The sequence below is a fragment of the Coenobita brevimanus genome, chromosome 93, assembly GCF_032717465.1.
Source record: "Coenobita brevimanus isolate Jiangsu-jjx chromosome 93, ASM3271746v2, whole genome shotgun sequence".
Taxonomy (NCBI): domain Eukaryota; kingdom Metazoa; phylum Arthropoda; class Malacostraca; order Decapoda; family Coenobitidae; genus Coenobita; species Coenobita brevimanus.
In genome coordinates this window covers 31,375,607-31,398,259 of record NC_137046.1, presented here as the reverse complement: position 1 = coordinate 31,398,259, position 22,653 = coordinate 31,375,607, and the positions used below count along the sequence as shown (strand labels likewise).

The following is a 22,653-nucleotide window of genomic DNA, read 5'->3' as shown; positions in this document are numbered from 1 at the left end:
GGCTTGGGAAGAGGGAAGGGTTCCAGAGGACTGGAAATCAGGTATAATTGTTCCTTTATACAAGGGAAAAGGAGAGAGAGAGAAGTATGTGGTAACCATAGGGGTATTTGCCTACTTAGTGTGACTGGTAAAATATATGGTAGAATACTCATTGATAGGGTTAGGCATATGACAGAGGAGCTAGTTGGAGAAGAACAAGGGGGATTTAGGAAGGGAAAAGGGTGTGTAGATCAGATATTTGTTCTAAAATGTTTAGTGGAGAAGTATCTAGAGAAGGGAAGGAAAGTGTATGCTGTCTTCATGGACTTGGAGAAAGCTTATGACAGAATAGATAGGCAAGGTATGTGGAGGGTATTAAGAATATATGGAGTGGAGGGAAAACTGTTGAGTGCTGTGAAGAGTATGTACGAGGGAGCTAGGGTTACGGTGCGAGTGGATGGTGAGCTGAGTGAGTTCTTTGATCTCAGTGTGGGACTGAAACAGGGTTGTGTGATGTCTCCATGGCTGTTTAATATATACATGGATGGGGTTGTAAAGGAGGTGCAGGGTAGGGCAGTGGATGTGGGGGTGGCTCTAATGAATGAGGGTGAGATTTGGAAGCTTCCGGTGTTGCTGTTTGCTGATGATACAGTACTGTTGAGTGAAGATGAATAGGAGTTGCAAGGTTTGGTGAATGAATTTGGGACAGTGTGTAGGAGGAGGAATCTGAAAGTTAATGTAAACAAAAGTAAAGTCATGGTGTTTGAGAGGAATGAAGTCACAGAGTGTGCAGTGAGGTTGGATGGTGAGGATATGGAGAATGTGAGTGCATTCAAGTACTTGGGTAGTGTGATGAGTAAGGATGGAACTTTGGGGGATGAAGTGCGTGAAAGGGTACAGCAGGGAAGAAAGGTTGTTGGTACACTGAAAGCAGTGATGAGAAATAGGAAGGTGAGTATGGAAGTTAAGAAGTCACTGATGATAGTATTGTGATCCCTACCCTGACGTATGGAAGCAAGGCATGGACCTTGCAAGAGGGGAACAAGTCAAGAGTGAGAGCAGTGGAAATGAGTTACTTGAGAGGAGCATGTGGAGTGACGTGGAGGGACAGGTTGATGAATGAAGAAGTGAAGGAACGCTGTGGGGTGGATGTGGATGTGGTTGAGAAGATTAGGAGAAATACACTGAGGTGGTTTGGACATGTGAAGAGAATGGAGAATGAAAGACTGACTAAGAGGGTGTATGTAGGTGAGGTGGAGGGAGGGAGAAGGAGAGGTAGACCGAGGATGAGGTGGAGGGATGGAGTTGAGAGGTATATGAAGGAGGCGGGGGTGAGTTGGGGGGAAGGCAGTCAAATGGTGGGTGACAGAGCGACTTGGAGGCGTTTTGTCTGCGGCCACCCTTTGCGGGATTAGGGCGTCGGGCTATAGATAGATAGTATTGTATTTTCTTTGCTACCTTCAAATTTTCTGCTAGTAAGACTTTTCCTTCATTCATTTATAAAAGTTCCAACACTCCTGCAGGAGTCAGCCTTGGTCGCTTAATGGTGGCTCTCCAGGCCGCTTGATCACTAGCAGCCTCTGTTCAGGCCCTTATCCCTGATGTACCCCTGCACGACCTTGTCCCAAGTATCTCTCGCAAGTACACCATCCGCACCCAGTTATCCTCCATCATCTGTTTATGTCCAAACCATCTCAATCTACCCTTTCTCATGAAATCACTAATGCATTAACGTGCCATCTTTCCTCACTTCATTTGCAATCCTAACCCCCTTAGGCCTGTCATTCAAGGATACACAACAGATCCATCTGATGATTCTCATCTGTTTATGTCTGAGACTCTGAATATCATACTCCTTTACTAAGTCTCACAACTGTACAGCATTATCAGATAAACTCCTAGCACATGCTGCATATAACCCCTTAGCAAAGAGAGAGAATCCTCATAATGTCAATAATGAACACACACACACCTGCACACTAGGAAGCAAGCACACACATGCTCACTAGGAAGCAAGCGCATGCACATGCTAGGAAGCAAGCAAGCAAACATGCATGCATGCACACACACACACACACACACACACACACACACACACACACACACACACACACACACACACACACACAATCATTGCTAATTTCCATCCATCCATCCATCATCCAATCCTATGTTGCTCCCTGAGGAATGTAGGAGCCCAGGGCTAGGCAAGTTGGTCCTGACATTTAATATGAAAGTGACCAACCTAACTCATCCCTGAGTGGCATTATGTGAGCAATAAACCCCAACCACCCCTTAGATATAAACCTACACAGGCTCAATCTGACTGGAGCACCTTAATTACCTACTAAACTACCAGGCGCCATAATTTGCTTACATGGTTATCACCCAGCATAGTAAATGGTTTCCTGGTGTACAGGAATCCATTTGGTGTGTCACTCAGTGTAGAGTCACCCATTGGCAGAAGGAAGAGGAAAGAATGAAGGAAAGAAAGACAGAAGAGGAAGGAGGGAAAAGATGAAAGGGCAGACACCCAAAGTAGCACTACATCGAGTGAGTGGATAGTGAGTGTCCCCACCTAGGCTACTTTCCACCATTAATTTGTCAATCAAATGAATCAATTCAAATAATGTTGTACATCCTCTTCAGGCTAGGGATTGGGTACTGAACTAAATACCAAAACCTGCTAACTGCTCAAAAACAGTTTATTTAAAGTACTGGTACTAGTTGTAGAGAATTCTGATATGAACAAGAGTTGAAACAATGTACAGTACATGTTGCAGCTCATATTTTGACTATATGAACTGGTTTAGTTACTAGCCTAAGTATGATTGTAGCAGACTACCAAGCTTGCAGCTACACTTTATTCTTATGGTACAGTGTACTGTAACTCTCAGGGTCAATGGTAGTCAAACATCTACTGATACTTGTGTATAAGATTGTGCTAAAAGGAAGTAAAGTACCTGTAAGTACCAACTTCCTTCCAGCAAAAATGTCTAAAAAGGCATTCTCATTCACTCTTGGTACTCAAAAACTACTGAATACTCCCTCCATTTTTTCACTAGGTATTCTGGTATTCAAACTGGATAGGGACTGACCTGAAGGTACTGTAATTTATTTAAAAAAAAAAAAAAAAAAAAAAAAAAAGTTGTTAGTGCTGACCTGAGAAGCTTCTGTTGCCGGAGGTGGTGGCAGTGTTGAAGGGCAATGCTCTGCCGTGCAAGTGTGTTGTCAGTCAGGGCTAAAGCTGCAGTCAGCAGCTCAGCGGCACGACCATGGCAATCTGCTGCTTTTTCCAATTGTCTCCCTCGACAGTAGGCTTCAGCACGACGCTGCTCTCGGTGGGCCTGAGCTCGAGTAAAAGTGTATCCACCTTTAGCATACAATATCATGTTCACACAGTACCGTAATCATTTTATTCTTTAAAATACTGTTGTAATGGGGCTACAATTATCAACAACAGCTTGATCTGATGGTGTTATATCATACTGTATCATTTACAAAGGCTTCATCATGCTTGCATGCGTCGGTATTGGTCACCTAATGGTTGTTCTCCACACTGCAAGATCTCTGGCAGTCTCCCTATTCAATCCCTTATCCCTCTATGATCTCATCCCAGGTCTTTTTGGGTCTAACTCTAGCAACCATATCCCAGATGTTCACAATTCTCAGCCTCAGCACCCAATTGTCGTCCTCTATCCTCTCAACATGTACAAACCATCTCAAGCTACCCCTCCTCACCAGAATACCAATACAGTACATTCAAGTCCCATCCTTCCTCTCAACTCTTCAATCGCAATCCTAGTCCCCCAGGTCTCATACTCAAGGATACACTACACATCCATCTAATCACTGTCATTTCTGTACATATGAGCCTATGAATATCCTCTTCCTTTACAATCCAGGACTCACTACCATACAGTATTACTCTCCTAACACATGCCACATACTAAAATACCTTAGCATGGAGGGAAAGTCCTCTCAATGTTAGACAAGGCAACAGCTCCCTGAACTTCCTCCCTCCACTCCTTACCCTAGCCACAGAAACAGATTCAGCTCCACCTCCAGCACATAACATGTCTCTCAAATAACAATACTCCACACATCCAAGAGACTCTCCAGCAAGATCATTCCTTTCATGCCTGACAATTTCTACATGTTCTCCTTGACACACTGCACAAACGAACTCAGCATTATTTCACAGCCTACCGATACCATGAATATGATTACATCTCTTATCGTTTCATTCATAAAGCATTCAACATGCTTGCATGCGCCAGCCTTGGTCATCTAATGGCGGTTCTCCATGCTGCTCAATCTCTGGCAGCCTCCCTCTTCAGTCCCTTATCCCTAAGGTCATTCTTGGTCTGTTTTGGTCTGCCTCCCACAACCCCACCACCAATGTTCACATTTATTTTCTGCACCCAACTATCATCCCCCAACCTCTTCATATACCCAAACCATCTCAATCTGCCCCTCCTCATCACAACACCAACACACTCCAGTCTCATCCTACTTCTCAACTCTTCCATCATAAACCTAGCTCCCCTAAAGGCCGTGCATTCAAGGAGGCACTACATATTCACCTAATTATTGTCATTTCTGTTCATCTGAGCACCCAATTATCGCAAACACTGCACAACATGAAGTTACTTTCCACACCCTTGTTGCTGATCACACATAGCCTAACCACATTTCCTCTGCTTAGACAGTACTGCCACCAGCCATAGCTATCATCATCTTTGTTTTATCCACATTTACTTTATAACCCTTGTGTCCATTCCATCTCTCCATTTCCCAAATCTTTCCTCCACCTCCCTTTCATTCTCTGCAATCAAATTCACGTCATCAGCATAAATCATCTCCCATTTCTGAAGTCACGTGAAAAATTCAAGCACCATGACAAATAATACGGGACTCAAGACTGATTCCTAATGCATGCCACCATTCACAGAAAACTCATCATTCAATTCTCCATCCACTCTCACTCGCATGCAAGCACCCACATACATAGCCATAACCACTCTAACCAGCCATTCCTCAATCCCAAGCCTCTTCATTACCAACTTTACCACCTCCCAGGGACTCTGTCAAAGCCTTCTCCAAATCAACAAAAACAGAGTATGGTACAGCCCCCTTTTCTTTTCTAGCCACATATTTTTTCTGAAGGCATCAGACAATGAATACAGCATCAGTGGTTCCTCTGCCTGGCATAAACCCAAACTGTATCTCATCAGTATACAATTTTTCCCTTATCATACCTTCTAGGCCTTGCTCAGTTACCTTCATTATCTGGTACACATGTTTATGCCTCTATAATTTCCCCTTCCCAGGGCATCACCCTTCCCTTTATAAATATTTACAGGAATGCTCATCAGCCAGTCACTTGGTGCAACACACTCATATACAGCTAACTGAATTTACCAAATCAGTAACTAAACTCGCTCCTATATTTCCAGACGCCTTCAGTATTTCAGCAGTCGACCCAGATAAACCTAAAGTAGAAATTCATTAAGTACAGGTTATCCAGCCTTTCAGAATTTAACCTAATTCAACTTTTTTCTGCAACTGATAAAATAATATTTGCTAGTTATCATTTCAAATTAGTCAAAGCATTAATGCAGAAGTTGGTGAAGCCATAAAAATAAAACCAACAAAAAATTAAATTAAGCACCACTTAAAGCACTGAGTCACAGCAATAAATGTACTATGCCCAAACTTTACACAACTGGTTCAACAAAAAAATGTAAAGTTGGTTGATAACAGGGTAGCAGCAGTTTTATAGTAAGTAGCTACCAGTGTGACATAATACTGAGCCAAATCAGCAGTCATTTACTAAATTGGTACTTTTGTTAGGAAAATATTATAATTTTATCTCCATATAGGGTCATACACCTAACCTACTTATCTGAAATCCAGTAAAAAAAAAAAAAAAAAAAAAATTGCTTATTTTAGCTGTTACTTCTATTTTGCATAAATATTGATTTACAGTGTAAATAAATGTATCCGCATGTTAAATCAATATCTATACCAACTAGAAGTCTACGAAGGTGAGTTGTCAAGCTAAAGGCAAAACACTTCTGCTACCTTTAGCAAATCTTTGTCTGAATTCTGATTTTTTATTACCAGTTAAACACAAAATTTTGACCGGATTTCAGATAATTAGGTGTGTATGAACCTACATGGCAATAAAAATTACAACATTTTCCAATTAAAAGTGCCAATTCAGTAAATGACCACCAAGTCAGTACACTGTTGCACATGTACAGTACAGAACAGATGTTTTAACTCAGCTTTATCTGAAAAAATGAAACCAGCAAACTACAGGCAGATGTTACCCCCCCTCCTGCAGTCCACTACCCTGCTTTTGCATAACCAGCCAAAGGAGCCTCCCCATTCTTTCTATGTCATGCTCTCATCAGCGAGGCACTTGCATTTTTCCTAATTGCTGATTAGCACTGTGGTAAAGGCACTTTCATCTCTGCATTTGCAAAGATTAGGTGATAAGTACAGTACCCTCGCGTCCAACACGCATTATTCCAGCACGATTCGGGTCCAGCATGGACAGCAATTAATTAGTATTATTTAATACGATTTAATTACTGCAACACGAGTGTGTTAGCATAACACGCACAGAGCTCCGAGAAGTGGGCGAAATCCGTAGAGTTCACTCTAGCACGATCACCCCTGGTCCAACATGGTCATACTGGACATTCCCATGATGATGATAGTCAATGAAAACTTCTGATCAAGTAGCCTTCCCCGCCCGCTATCGTGACGTGATCGTGATGCCGCCCAATTAAAAACGCTTCTGCTGTCACATGATGTTTTGTTTAAATTTCTCCCGCCACAGCGCCACTCAGTCGCATAATTGCATTGGAAGGTGCTTTTTTCTTGCTGCATTTTCTGCCATTGTTACTGCATTTTACCCTGCTCACGATGCCTAGGAAGCCTTCTGAGAACCCCAAGAAGCATCGGCACCTCCCTCAGGCCACCAAGCTAGAAAGCATCGAAAGGAAGAAGAAAGGGGAGAGGAAAGTTGACATTGCCAGGCCTACGACATGAATGAAGCCAATGTGATCATAATAAAAAACTAAGACAAGATCCTGGCAGCCGAGGGCTATCACACGGCACTTCATACCAGGTTTGCCGAGGATACGATGGTAAATCGGAATGGTAACGTGGTAAAATTGCCGATGATACCACGGGGATTTGGAATTCATCTGGATGGATTCCTGCCGACGATACGACGGGCAAAACAGTGTGACCAAAACCCAGGCGACTCGACAGAGAATGTATCGTACTACAGCATTGAACATTTAGCCTGACACTGAATACATATTAATATTTTAGAATAAATGTCAATCGTTTTGAAACCCTTCTCATCGGTGTGCGTACCAGTTTATAAACAAAGTTGCTTCTCCTTAGTCTCTACTGAGTCAGCGACAGCGATCACTTTCCACAGTCACGAGACGGGGCTCTGGCAACAGTGTGAGAAGCAAGCACTTTGCCGAGGATTACAGTGCTAGGACAGGCAGAAGCAGGACCTTCCATGGCTGTGGACGAAGATAGTGATTCTGAGTGTGATTTCGAAGGATTTATGAGGGAGGTTGAGGAGGAGCAACAGCCATTACCCACTAGTGACGCCAGCAGCCATCCTCCGGGGACCCAGTAGACTACCTACAGCCTTGGATACCACCTTCCATTCCCAGCAAGCCCACCAACACTATCCTAAAAGGTTAGTTATCATTCATAGCACAGTACCATTTATTATAATTACAACAGTACCAATATATGTATAGGTATATGGTAGGTATTTAGGGTGACTTTTCCGAGGGTTGCTGACATAATTCATTTTTCCCCATAAGCTCTATTGTTAGTCCAACACGTTTTTGGTCCAACACGTGACCCATGCATGACAATATTACCGTGCTGGACGCGAGGGTACTGTAATAGATCTTCCACTCCTATAATACAATGTAGCTTGCACTGTATTTTCTCCTCGCAAAATATAAAGTGACCTATTTACCAAGGTAAACATACATTTAAAAAGTTGCAGAAACATGTATTCTGAAAATGTTAATTGTTAAACTTCACCATTTTATAGGGCTGAAACTTCACAGACTTATTAGATAGCTAATGTTTACAAAACCATAACACCAGATTCCTAAGAAATAATGTGAATTGCTGGACGATTTTAAATCAACTCTCGGTCAATTTTAACACGATCACCTTAGCCGATCTTTTTCATCCAACCTGAGTGTTTCCTGTTCTTTTTGGTATGATTCGATCGATTTTGACCTTTGTTTCTATCGGAAGTGACTAGTTTTTGCCGAACGCAACTAGCGACTCGGCAGAAACGAATAGCTAAAATCAACTCAAATCACACCAAAAACAACAGAAAACACTCAGGTTGGATGCCCGTTACCACGTGAAATGTCCTACTTTTATACCTAAAGGAAATTAACCTAACCTAACCTATCAAAATTACGCTAACCTATCAAAATTACCTACCCTAACCTAGAAGCTTACCTTAATCAGTATCCTCGTCTTCGTCGAGTCCCTCAGGTTTTCTCCTGTTGGACTGATGCGGGTAGAGGCACCCTAACCGGGGGGGCTTTGCCCCACCAGACTCTGCCATATTATTAACCTAACCTAACCTAACCTAACCAAACTTAACATTAACCAAACCAAACCTGTAGCACCAGTCGAGCAGGGCAGTACTCCCGAGGTGGATGGAAAGCTGATGACAGGGAGTGCTGGAGCTCCCGTTTCATCAGCCCTCAGGACTAGTTCCTGACCATCCCCCTTTGCTGAACTTTTTCAGTGTCTCAGTTACACAGAGAGTAGGCCAGCATGCTCTCCAGTACAATTTCTCTAACTATCTTCACCAAACTACATGCACAGTACACACTACACTTCCTATTCTAAATTCAACAAAATGGCGTCAATTCACCCAGCCTCGGAGTCCCCAGGGGGGGGGACCATAAATACCCCCGCCATCTGCCCCTCTCCCGGTGATGACTCAAGGTGCCTGGAACCACTGTCTGACTCTCTTCTTCTTCATTTCTGCAACATTCGCGGCCTTTCATCTAACTTTCACTCTGTTGAGCACCACCTCTCCTCCTCTAAACCTCACCTTCTTTTTCTAACGGAGACTCAGCTGTCTGAGGCAACTGACAGCAAACCCTTTTCTGTATCCTCCTACTTTCTCTATACTCATTTCAAAGCCAAAGGTGGCTGTTGTGTATACATACGCAACGACTTATCTTGCTCTTGTGTTCCTGAACTTGATTCTTCTGAATTCTCCACACTCTGGCTTCGGCTTTCCTGTCATTCTCTGACTAAATATATCTGTGCTGTTTACTTATCCCCTAATTCTACCGACTATCAAAAATTCTTCGACTATCTTACTTCTACGATGGAACACATTCTGTCCATTTCTCCTTTCTCTGAAATCTCCATTCTTGGAGATTTCAATGTTCACCACCACCTTTGGCTCTCCTCTCCTTTCACGGATCCACCTGGTGAACAAGCCTACATCTTTTCTATCCTCAATGACCTAGAGCAGCTTGTACAGCACCCTACCCGTATCCCTGACCGCCTTGGAGAGAGCTCCAACATACTTGACCTCTTCCTCACAACTAATCCTTCTGCTTACTCTGTTAATCTTTTCTCTCCGTTGGGCTCCTCTGATCACAACCTTATTACCTTAACCTGTCCTATCACTCTGGTACGGCCTGTGGACCCTCCAGGGAAGCGTCGTCTGTGGCATTTTGGAGCTGCGGACTGGAAGGCCCTCAGGCAGTACTTCTTTGATTTTCCCTGGAATGATTATTGCTTCCATGGCCGTGAGCCATCTGAGTGTGCCTTACGCATTACAGAGGTTATTCTCTTGGGCATGGAAGCATACATTCCTTTCTCATATCCATTGACTAACGCAAGAAAGCCTTGGTTTAATCACACTTGTTCTAATGCTGTCCGCAACAAGGAGAAGGCCTACAAAAGGTACCGGAGCCAACCCACCCCTGAATCACATCGTCTTTACGTTTCTGCCCGGAATCGTGCTAAGTCTGTTCTTCGCTCTACTAAAAATAATTTCATCCATACTAAATGCTCTCAACTCTCCAACTCGAATTCTTCCCGCTCCTTCTGGCACCTTGCCAAAAATCTTTCTAACAACTTTACCTCATCATCCTTCCCTCCTCTTTTCTACTCTGATGGTTCTGTAGCTATTTCTTCTACTGATAAAGCAGATCGCACAGACTTTCTCCTCCAATTCCACCTTAGACGATTCCGGTGCTGTTCCTCCATCACTTCCCCCCTCTGACTTCCTCATGGCTGACGTTAAAATTTCTTCAGTTGATGTATTTTCTGCCATCACTGGCCTCAGTACTAACAAGGCATATGGGCCTGATGGGGTCCCTCCTGTTGTTCTCGAGAACTGTGCTTCTGTGCTTACACCCTGCCTAGGTAAACTCTTTCGCCTTTGTCTGTCAACTTGTACCTTTCCTTCTTGCTGGAAGTTTGCTCTCATTCAGCCAGTCCCTAAGAAGGGTGACCACTCCCAACCCTCCAACTATCGTCCAATTGCTTTAACGTCCTGTATTTCAAAAGTTTTCGAGTCAATTCTTAATAGAAAAATTTTAAGGCATCTTTCCTATCACAACCTTCTTTCCGATCGTCAGTATGGGTTCCGTCAGGGACGCTCCACTGGCGATCTTCTCACCTACCTTTCAGACTCCTGGTCATCCTCCTTTCGGGACTTTGGCGAAAGCTTTGCCATTGCACTTGACATCTCAAAGGCTTTCGATCGAGTCTGGCATAAATCTTCAATTTCCAAACTGCCCTCCTACGGTTTCTATCCTTCTATCTGTGCCTTCATCGCTAGTTTCCTTTCTGGTCGTTCTATAGCCGCTGTTGTAGACGGCCATCGTTCTTCTCCTAGATCTATCAACAGTGGTGTTCCTCAGGGCTCTGTCCTATCACCAACTCTCTTCCTTTTATTCATCAATGATCTTCTAAGCTGTACATCTAACCCTATCCACTCATACGCTGATGACTCCACCCTTCACCTTTCCATTCGGTTCCCGCAACGCCCATCTCAACAGTTACTTCAACAAACAAGGGATGAGGCTATGGCACACCTAATGTCTGACTTGGCTCGTATCTCTGACTGGGGTAAAAATAATATGGTTGTCTTTAATGCATCTAAGACTCAGTTCTTACACCTATCAACCCGACAAAATCTTCCACAGGTATACCCACTAATGTTTAATAATATTCAGCTTAATCCTGCATCATCCTTGAACATACTTGGGGTTTCATTTACGCGGGACTTATCTTGGAAAAATCATGTTACATCTCTTGTAAAATATGCTTCCAAGAGATTGGGTGTGCTAAGCCGACTCCGCTCTTTCTTTACCCCTGCACAATTGTTGACTCTATACAGGGGTTTTATCCGCCCCTGTGTGGAGTACAACTCTCATGTGTGGGGAGGCTCCCCACATACAGCTCTTCTCAATAGGGTGGAGTCAAAGGCTTTTCGTCTCATTAACTCTCCTCCTCTTACTGACTCCCTTCAACCTCTGTCTCTTCGCCGCTCTGTTGCATCTTTATCTCTTTTCTATCGCTACTTTAATGGTCACTGCTCCTCTGAACTGTCTGCTTGCATTCCTCCACCTCTACGACGGGGGCGTAGCACCCGTCTGGCAGCAAACTCTCATCCCTTTTCTGTCCAACTCTCTAATGCAAGAGTTAACCGTTACTCCCAGTCTTTCATTTATGCAACAGGTCAGCTCTGGAACTGTCTCCCTCTGTCTGTATTTCCTGCTGCCTATGATCTCCAGTCTTTCAAACGCAGTGTGTCCAGGCATCTCAAAATGATCGGATCTTGAATTTGGCTCTCTATTGTATTTTGTTTTTCTCTTGGAGGGAACTGTCACTGCGGGCTCATGGCCTTTGGTTCCTTCTTCCTCGCATTAAAAAAAAAAAAAAAAAAAAACTAACCTTATCTTACCTTATATGTCGCTGGAAGAGAATGACGTGGAAGAGTTTGCCTAAATCCCCTAAAAAAATGACCAATGGTCTCGTATTCAATCACAGCACACCCACTATAAGAGGACGCCATCGTGGAACTGACTAAAGTAAGGGATGTTTGAAATTTGAAAATCTCCTAATGCTATCAATGATTTGATTGATCCACCTTTTGGCTGATTTTAATTTCACTGACCACGACATCCGAGCATGCGCTGTAATAGCATGATGTCACGCCCAGGAAGTGCCGTGATGGAGAAACACCGACTCAAAAGTTTGAAAGTGAGGGAAGATCCAAGGATCGATTTTGACCTCACGTGTAACTCATTTATTACCAATTTCCGAGAGAAATGTCATAGAAGAAAAGATTCTTAGAATGACCGAATCTATTAGAAAATGTTAACAAAAAGTAGAAAATCGCATGAGGTATAGGTGTAAGTGTAAAGTTTGACCCAACTTTCTTCTGCAGCGTTTCTTAATGAGATATTGTGGGATCTAATGTGTGCATGTGCTGGGGGTTGGCTTATATATTCACCCATCAATAGCAATGTTCTTGTTTCTTGGTGGTGCAGTAAAGTCACAGGTGGTGTGCAGTTGTTTTTGCTTGTGCATTACAGTTCTGGGGCTGGATTCACTAAACACTAAAGGTGCCGGATCTCCTAACGGTGCCTAAAGATACAGTGCTGAGGCAGAATCAGTCATTCACTAAGCATAAGCGCAGCCATCTTGCCACAAGACCTGACGCCTCAACTTAGGTGCTTGGGGGACATACCTTAACCTACATCACAACCTGGAATCAGTATGTTTATCAAGTATGCAACCTCTTGGATTATCAATTGCCTTTGGCCCTCTTCACTTTTAATCAACGTTGTAAAAGAAGAAATTGAACAGACAGAAAAATAAGAGCTGTGCCATATTCGTTTTAGTGCAGCTAAGAACTCCAGCAATACTTATTTCTTTGCAAGGTATTATGAATGTGTAGAAAATAAACATCTATCTATCTATCTATTGCCAGACGCCTCAATCCAGTTTGGGGTGGCCACAAACAAATCGCCTCCAAGTCGCCCTGTCCCCCGCCATTTCACTACCCTGCTCCCAACTCACAACCCCCTCTCTCATATACCTCTCCACCCCATCCCTCCATCTCATCCTCGGCCTCCCCCTCCCTCTTCCCCCCTCCACCTCACTCACATACACTCTCTTTGTCAGTCTTTCACCCTCCATCCTCTCCACATGGCCAAACCACCTCAGAGTGTTCCTCATAACGCTCCCTATCACATCCACCTCAACACCACAACGTTCCTTAATATCCTCATTTGTCAGCCTATCTCTCCATGTGACTCCACAGGCTCCTCTTAAATAACTAATTTCCACTGCTCTCACTCTTGACTTGTGTCCTTCCAACAACGTCCAAGCTTCACATGCCACCGGTAAAGCCTGAGACTGCTTGAGCAGTCAGCTGCTGATGTTTACAGTACAGCGATGGAGTCTGTGGCTGTGTATTTAGCTCGCCGACATTTACATTGAGAAAGAAGGTTCAGAGACCCAATAGACCCTCTCCATATGCCTGATGAGCATCTGCTACGATATTATAGGTTTCTACGACATGAAATCAGACTTCTGGCAGTTCATGGGTTGATAATGGATGTGCTAAACAATGACAGTTTGATATATTAAGGTGATTAAATTCATATGAAGACAATAATTTTATTTCACACATGGCACTGGATTTAAGGTGTTAAATAGACTTAACAGGCATTACCTAAACAAAGCCTATGCAACACAAATCATTTCATACATCAATATACTGGATAAGGTAACAAGGAAATTGAAAGGAATGACTTCTTTAACAATATGAATGCTCAACATAAGACCAAAGCAAAATTATTACTGATTGATGGGATCAACTTTAACCTTTGGCATATGAAATTTTTCTTAGGTAATTGCTTACAATACCAAACAATTCTCCCTCCCCCCCCAAAAAAAAAGGAAATGACTTCCTAGTTTTAGACTTGTTTGATCAGGCTAACCAAAGTGATATAATCAAACCCTACCTCTACCAGTATCATAAAGCCTCATGAATGGGTTAGGTTTGTTTGATATGGTATGTTAGAAGAAACAGCTTACATCCTCAAAGGTGCTATGTAACTAACAACAGAAATATGCATTTCTTTAAATACTTAAAGTTTTCTTTGCCTCCCTCATTGCCTTGGCTGCCTTCCCCTTGACTTGTGATCTAAAATCACAAAATTTCTTCCAGACTTCACTGCTCTCACTTTTCACTCTGCTAGCACTATTCACCCTATAGGTAATACTTTCCCATGCTAGCACCTTTGCTTTCTTTGTAATGTTTGTGTCTAGTGAGGAAAAAATAACTGTTTTTGTTTTGGAGACTTCATTAATCAAAACTACGAGGGTAAATATTTCCTTTATTGCCATTTCCTATTTTTTTTGTTTTGTTCCATTTGATAGTTTTTTAGTTCCTTTGAGAGTTTTGAGGCCTCATTTGTTGTGTAAATGAATAATAACCATAATATGACCATGACAATCTGATTGGAAATAGCATGGCTGGAAGCGACTGGCGTACTATAAGTATTTAACGAAACCTAACCTAACCTGGCTTAGCTGTACCTAATAATTTAACCTACCCTAACCTTACCCAACCCAACCCAGCATCCAGTTGGGAAGTTGGAAAACGAAATCCACCTTTCAGTATGTTGAGCATGATTCGGTAATATTCATTTGCACAATAAAACACATACAGGCATACACTATAGCACAAATCCACTGGGTATGGTAAGATTGCCCGCTAAAGAAACGGCAGTAACGGAAATAAATAACACTAAGAGTTCGTCGCTTGAAAAGTTAGGACGTCTCATCTTTGGTTTTGTTGGAGTTTTTATTTCCATTATTCACTCTTCTTAAATGTCGGGACCAACTCCCTAGCCCCGGGCTCCTATGCTCCTCATGGGGCAATGTAGGATTGAATGATGGATGGGTGGATGGTCGTATATTTCGGTACAAGAAAATATGCCGAGTAAGTTTGTTGTGTTACTTCCTCCTGTTGGGTTGAGGACTGTGTGTTGTGCATGTTCTCCCCTCTGCGCTTGTGTTTACCATTACACTAGGGAGATAAACAGCTGATATGAGGGTTCGTTCTGTGACTGGTTGATCGTGACAAAGCCTCACTTGTAAGATTCTCTGCTATTGGCTCAGCAGAAATCAGCTGACGATGGCTGATTTAAGGCATGTACAACTTGCGACTGGGGTAAGGTGCCGTAAAAAAAAATTGAGTGAATACCAAACTCTGGTGAGAGATAAGGCACCACAGGAGTGCATAATCTGAGGTGCCATATCTTGCTCAGGTGCCTCAAATTACAATCATGTTAGTGAATCCAGCCCCTGATTCAGCCAATCAGTTGGCTGGAAGTAGGTCTGTTGCATATTTTCAAATTTGTGATCAGTCAAGATGGACTCCTCTAACAACTTAGGTCAAGATTGGAAATTGGTCTCAGATAGACTTGAATGACACAGGTTAGGCGGTATTTATTTACTTTATTGACGTTTCTTTAGCAGACACTCTTACCATGCCTAGTGGATTTGTGCTATCATATAGTGTATGTCTACATGTGTTTGTTTGTGTGTAAATGAAAATTTCTATTTTTTATGAATATTTTAAATTTCAGTTCTCACCTGACCAACGTCACTCAGCCAGCCATTCACAGGGCAATATTTAATTCTGAAACCACGTTTCAACTCCACGGCCACCACCAAGATGCCGTGTGCAGGCTGCTTGTTTAATTACTAAGAAATTGGGAAAAATTTCTTTGAAAATAATGAGGCCAGCCTTAAATTTTTCGCAGGCCACGGCATTCTACCCAGTGAAGTTGGGATATCTAAGGTTGATATAGCTTATCTTAGCTTGTCAGATAAGCTAAAAAGGACCATCAGCATAAGTTAGGTTACTTTATTTAGGCAAGGTTTGATTACTTTTGTTAGGTTAGGTTAGATTAGGTTTGCTTACTTTTGTTAGGTTAAATTAGGTAGCAATCAAGAGCTCTTTCATGGGTTAGGAGGTAACTAAGATTGCCATAGCAATAGTTTTCATTTGCACAACAAATGAGGCCTCAAAACAATCAAATGAACTAAAAAACTATCAATTGGAACAAGAAAAGCATCAAAAATAGGAAACAGCAATAAAGTAAATACAGTATTTATCAGGTAGGCTAGGTGGCATTTGAGCAGGTTAGCTAGTTTCTAAAAAACAGTACCTTGAAAATAATAGACTTCTGTTTGTCACCATTTAGGAAAAAAGCTAGATTGGGGTTAATGTTTCCAAAGACTAAACACAACATTAGACATCACAATATCTTGCTTGTTTTTTAACTGCAGAAGAAATGTCACAGAAGAAAGTTGACTTAGATCTGTGCAACAAACTGATCCTTACTTCTTAAGGATACAGTGTTATGGTTTTGTAAACACTTTTCTATTTTAAGAACAGATCAAGCTTAACAGGGTTTACCAAGACATCCGACTATGAAAGTAATATTTATCAGGCCTAGCCTTAGTAGTGTATGAAGTACGGTATTATTTTACAAGTTGCCAATATCCAGTTCAGGGATAACACTACCATAAACGCACAGTATAACTAACTCAAAGGTAAGCATTCCGTGAACCTGCCATTTGAACTTTAGCCCTTGCATAAGTGACAGAGCTGAGTTAGTATGTAATTCTGCCACGAAAACAAAGACATGTCCAAGTTGACAACTGATTACTTTTTTCAAGCAAATTCATGTTAGGGTAGTTGTTTTGCACCAAAGGGCTTTGTTGACATTGTGCTAATTAACTGAATCCACCACGACTCCAAACTTCTTACCGACTTCAGTCAAGGTCTCGCACATTTAGTTTCGTTAGCTGTAATCTAAGGGCTGATTAAAATTGATACTTACCTTATTCAGAGGAGACTCATCCATCCCCACACTCCCAACCCAATGACAACATTAAGGAATCGATAGTCAAAAGTTAAGGTCTGTGATATCACAATAAGCATTCCAATACTACTTGAGGAAACTGTAAGAGGACCAGATCCTCTCTCTTTAGGGATACATAAAGTTGACATACAAATACTAACTACTCTGTGTCATTAAGGTGAAACTGTAGCAAGGTAGAACAGTGTATCCGTATATTTAACATACCTAACTTCCTTATGCACACTTAAAAAAAAAAAATGCGAATAATACCTTTTTCTGATAGCCTCTGCGAAAAATAAACACTGCCAAATTTTCTTGTTTATCTCTAGACAGCTGATGGTGCCCTTGAGCGAGCGTAATTTAGCTTGCAAGAGGAGTAATTGAATAATATATTGTAAAAGGTAAAAGCTGGCCTCCTTCACCATTCATTTATCTTTAATGTATCCGTTACTCATTTTTGTCATCATAAAAAAAAAAAATTTTGGCCGTATATAATGATTTTTTTTCTGTTCAATTTGTTTTTAATATTATTTTTCTTTAATTGGTTGATCTTTTAGGAGAATTTCTTTTTAGTAATGCTTCATGAATATAAAATAACTGCCCATTTGTGTATTTATATATTGCGTAAGTATTTTGGCAATATTGCCTTAAAAACAATGTTGCCAAAATCCGTGATAATTAATGGGAAAATGTCACAACATTTTATTGCACTAATTAAATTAGACTATTTCATTTTTTACATTCTCATACAAAAACTAACATGTTTCATAACTGTACTTATTCCTGCTTAATATGAAAATACTTACAGTTCCTAAGAAAGACGTTTGTGTTGGTGCCAGTGGCGGGACTGTTGTTACCAAGGCAAGATGGCTGACACCGCCAACAATGATGATCCTTCGGATATTAAACCTACTCTTGGTTATCATCTCACGTTAGAAGAAGCTTCAAAAGAAATTGCCCAGTATGAGGAAAGAACTGGCACTCGCTTTGGCTTCCTCAGGGCAGATCCTGACTTCGGTTCGATAGGTGAGAATGTCAATTTTTATGGACTGGCGATGAAAGTGTTTTCCTGCATATTGTGCTACTTCACGGTTTGTGAACGTATAGGCCGAAATTTACTGCAACTTGAAGCATTGTTAACCAGATGGTGTAGCTGTAGCTATGTTTTTTGTAAAATTTATATATATATATTTTTTTTTAAAGAAAACTACTGTAGGTTAACAATGATGGGGCGGGTGTGGGAACACTGTTAGTGCACTACTGTAAACCCAGTCACGCGTTGACCACGGCATTCATACGCTAATATCTTAACGGGCTTCACTTGCCCGCTTCCACTCTGACCTTCAGGTGGATAGATTTATAACACAGCAAACAGCCACGGCATAGTTGTAGGTTACACAGAAAACAGCCCCTACATCCTCGACGGCACATTGACACAACCTACCCACACTTTATCTAACCGGGGGAATTTTTGTTGTTCATTACGCATGGGGTATTATAATTTTTTTCTTCCACTGGGGGTAGGATTTGCCTCAATCTCATATGAATTAGAGATCAGTTTCCACCATAAATGATCCTTAACCCTTATTTGGGGTTCGTCAAATGCAAAATAAAATCCTCAAAATCTACCAAAATGCGTATTTTTCTTTTTTAATTTTTTCACCAAGGGAAGGTTTTACTCATATTTCGAATGATTTTGGGTAATTTACACTGAAAAACTTTTATTAAGCATGACATTAAGTAATCAGACTTAATCCCTAACCTAAGACACCTTTGCAAAGGAAATGTCATGGAGATCCCCCCCCCCTAATTTGAGGAATTTGTTAGAAAAGGCTAGAATGCCTGACTGGCTTGACTGTAATAAATGACAGTAATACCAACGCTAGTTTAGTGTAGGCTACTGTACTATTTCTTGAGTTTTGAGGGCCACAGCCAAAACAATGGTCCATTGCTCTTTTTATGCAGACTGATTAAGGCCTCAGGTTAAATGCGGGAGACCTCCCAAGACATATACTGTAGATGAAGTCAGACATGGACCTTACAACTTAGGCTACTGTACATTATGGTAGTAGTAACATACCTACCGTACAGCTTGTGATGAATAAGAGGCAAAGGATGTGGGTCCTATCTGTCTATAGCCAGATGCCTCATTCCTCCAAGGGGTAGCCATTTTATAGGGAGGAGCACTAACCTTCCATCAACCAACTTGTTGACATTTGAGGAACACGTATGGTTTGGTTATATGGTCACCACCTAGTGCTGTAAATGGTTTCCTAGCTTACAGGAAATCATTAGGCTTGTCATTAAATGTAAAGCCACCTGAAAAGGAAAGAGAAATAAAAAGTGATTGGAATGATGGGAGAAATAAGAAGAGAGGAGGGTAGACAAAAAAAAAAAAGACTAATAAAGGTGAAGTGTAGGCAGCACCACATCGAGCAAGTAGATGAAAATGGAAAGAGAAGAAGGCAGACAAAAAGGAACGATAAAGGTGACGGAAAAAGAAGGCGGTACAACCTCAAGTGAATGGATGATGTATATAGGAAGATGTGGGTCCATAGGCATTAGGCTAAATGTTTTACACAGATACGTTACATACATTAAGCGACAGAATCAATTAGAACTGCCTCTCAGTTTATGAAAAATTATGGTGTGTACAGTAATTCACATGATGCCCATATCCTTTGGAATAATAAAAAAAAAAAAGTAGATAACATTTTCTCTTCTTTTGAGTTTAGTTCTTAATGGTCTAGCCTGAACTTTCCCAGAACCTTGTGAAAATGAACTGGGCCTGCTGCCATGCTGAATACCACAGTCATCTGGAGGATGGGAGTAAACATATGTTTTAGTATAAACAGTAGAAGTATCTTACGAAATCGGTTCTTCCTGATAATCTTTCATACTCTTCTGTGGTAAATGAATGTTTCATGTTAAATTTCTTTCCTTATTGTTTTTTGCCATGTTTCTTCCACTGTATCAACTGTCTTGAATGTAATGGCAGACACTCCATCATATTATGTCCCTGTTGCCCTTTAGTAGCTACCTGTTCCTAACCTTACAAGTTAACCTAACCTATCCCAGCAATTTAACCAAACCTAACGTAACTTAACCATGATTTGAGCAAATTTTAGTAAGTCCACAATAAGTGAGGCATAAGGAACATGATGATAAATAGGGGAAAAAAAGCTAACAGAAAACAGTTGTTTACCACCATGAAAAGTCAGAAAAATACAGAAAACGAGCTGGAGTTATAAGAATTTGAGTTGGCAAGGTCCTTCTGCTGCAAAAAGTAATACATACATTTACCTCTAGTGAGTTTAGCAATGTAATGCAAGCAGAAAGTTTATTATACCTTCTACTTAATGCAGGATGTGTGATTATAGGATATGTGCAATTCTTTAAACACTCAGAGTACATTCAAAACCTATTTTCTTCTTCGCTCAAATTTCTGTAGGATTTATTATAGCTAAACATTTGATTACAGGCAGTAAAAAAATAAAAACTATTGACGTCAATTCGTAGTAGCCAGCATCAGGCACATTAACCCGTCACATCCCAAGCTATTTCGCACCTCTGACACCCCCCAATCCTGAGGTATTTTCGTTTTTTTTTTTTTTTTTTTTTTTTTGCTAAAACCTCCGCTTTTGGTGAGAAACATCGAAAATTCACAGAGAAATCGCTCACCTGAGGTTTAAAATACTCAATCCAGGTACCAGTACCTCCTTACCTGACTGGGTTTTCTAATAGGCTGGCACCAAAGAAAATGAGTTCTGTGGGAGGGTAACTATTTCACACCACTCATAACTGGTATTTATTTATTTATTTGGTAAGAATTTATATGTAGTTTGAGAGTGTATTGGTTTTCAAACAGTAATATAGGCATTATAAGCATTGTTTCACTCACTAACTCATCACCATACCTGACCCTCTTTTGCCACAGTACCTGATCGTTATTTCTGACTGTTTCTTCCTCTAATGCTATGTAAACTTTGTCCTCCACATTGTCATCAATTGGGGAATCACTCTGGCCCTGAATGTCTTTACTGGCCAGGTCACTGGTAACAGGTGAATTGCCGAGACAATGGCGTGAGGGGAGGGAGGGGGGAGGTTATGCGGTGTAAGGCATTGGCCCTGCTTGGCATCTTGTAGAGGAATAGAGTAAGGTGTCCCGTGTATACATACAAAAAATCACGCGCGAAAATTGAAAATTGTGCAAATTAGGGACCTTGCAATTGCACGACGTACCAATATGTCGACGAGACTGGCAAATGCAAAATGTTGCAACGTACCCATACGTCGACGGGACTGGGCGGGTTAACCCGTTGAAAGCGATAGGCCTCCAATGAGCGCAATTTTCAAAGGCGTACCCAAACCGCACCACGAGGAGTAGGTGGCTGAAATTTGTATGGGAAATAGGGCTGGTGGCAACTCTCAAATACCACCCATGTAATGCAGTATGCTCAGAATACCTGCGCGCGGACACCTTGGAGCGCACACGTAAATTTTCCTCCTATGATGCTGCCAGCCCCGTACCAGGCACTCAGGGATCTGCACACACACACACACACACACATGAGAGACAAAGAGATAAAGGGGATCTGCACACACACACACACACACACACACACACACACACACACACACACACACAGAAAGAGAAAGAGAGAGAGAGTTACGAGTAAATTGTAAATAATGTATGCTTTGTCGGCAGTGCGTAAGGTAATTTATCGTCATTTGAGAGAGAGAGAATAAATACAGGAATGGAACAAGCAGCAAAAGGCATAACATCGATCCCTCCTCTCTCCCTCTTATTCTCCATTCCCTTCCTTCTCTCTCTCGGAGAGAGAGAGAGAGAGGGAATAAATACAGGAATGGCACAAGCAGCGTCCCATCGAATGATGAGATAAGGCATAACATTGGTCCATCTTCTCTCTCTCGTTCTCCATTCCCTCCCTCCTCTCTCGGAGAGAGAGAGTAATGGGTAAATTGTATAATAATGTATGCTTTGTCGGCAGTGTGTAAGGTAATTTATTGCAGTTTGAGAGAGAGAGAGAGAGAGATAAGGGCCATTTTTCTGAGCGGAGAGAGAGAGACTTACGGGTAAATTGTATAATAATGTTATGCTTTGTCGGCAGTGCGAAAGGTAATTTATGATAGTTTGAGAGAGAGAGAGATAAGGGGCATTTTTCTGAGAGAGAGAGAGAGTTACTAGTAAATTGTATAATAATGTATGCTTTGTCAGCAGTGTGTAAGGTAATTTATCATAGTTTGAGAGAAAGAGAGAGAGAGAGAGATAAAGGGCATTTTTCTGAAAGAGAGAGAGAGAGAGAGAGTTACAAGTATATTGTATAATAATGTATGATTTGTTGGCAGTGCGTCAGGTAATTTATCGTAGTTAGAGAGAAAGAAAGAGGGTTGATGATACAGTAATCACGTGATCCTTGCCCAAGGCCATTGTAACTATAGGCTGCCAGACAATGCTCTTCCTTACCTCATTCACTGCAGGTGGTAGGTTGCTCATGCCATCAGCTGTTCATCTTCTGGCCATTTTATCTCACCACCTCATGACTTTATGTGGTCATATATATACTGTGTGTATATATATATATATATATATATATATATATATATATATATATATATATATTGCCGGATGTGCACGAACATTTCC

At 41.5% G+C, this 22,653-nt stretch overlaps 2 protein-coding genes across 4 annotated transcripts in view; one reads left to right on the top strand and one right to left on the bottom strand.

Annotated features, from left to right (window-relative positions):
- The window catches only part of LOC145412396 (uncharacterized), a 56,988-nt gene extending 40,000 nt beyond the window's left edge, over positions 1-16,988 (bottom strand). Inside the window, exons 1-2 of the mRNA XM_080282283.1 lie at positions 16,965-16,988; positions 3,142-3,326 (exon numbers count right to left, since the gene is read on the bottom strand). Coding sequence (XP_080138409.1) covers positions 3,142-3,326; positions 16,965-16,988 — 209 coding nt within the window. The remainder of the gene's footprint in view (positions 1-3,141; positions 3,327-16,964) is intronic.
- An 862-nt stretch (positions 16,989-17,850) lies between these two features.
- LOC145412614 (uncharacterized) overlaps positions 17,851-22,653 on the top strand; it is a 154,274-nt gene continuing 149,471 nt past the window's right edge. For all 3 annotated transcript variants that reach the window (XM_080282530.1, XM_080282528.1, XM_080282527.1), the window contains exon 1: positions 17,851-18,011. In XM_080282530.1, coding sequence (XP_080138656.1) covers positions 17,852-18,011 — 160 coding nt within the window. In that variant the 5' untranslated portion in view covers position 17,851. The remainder of the gene's footprint in view (positions 18,012-22,653) is intronic.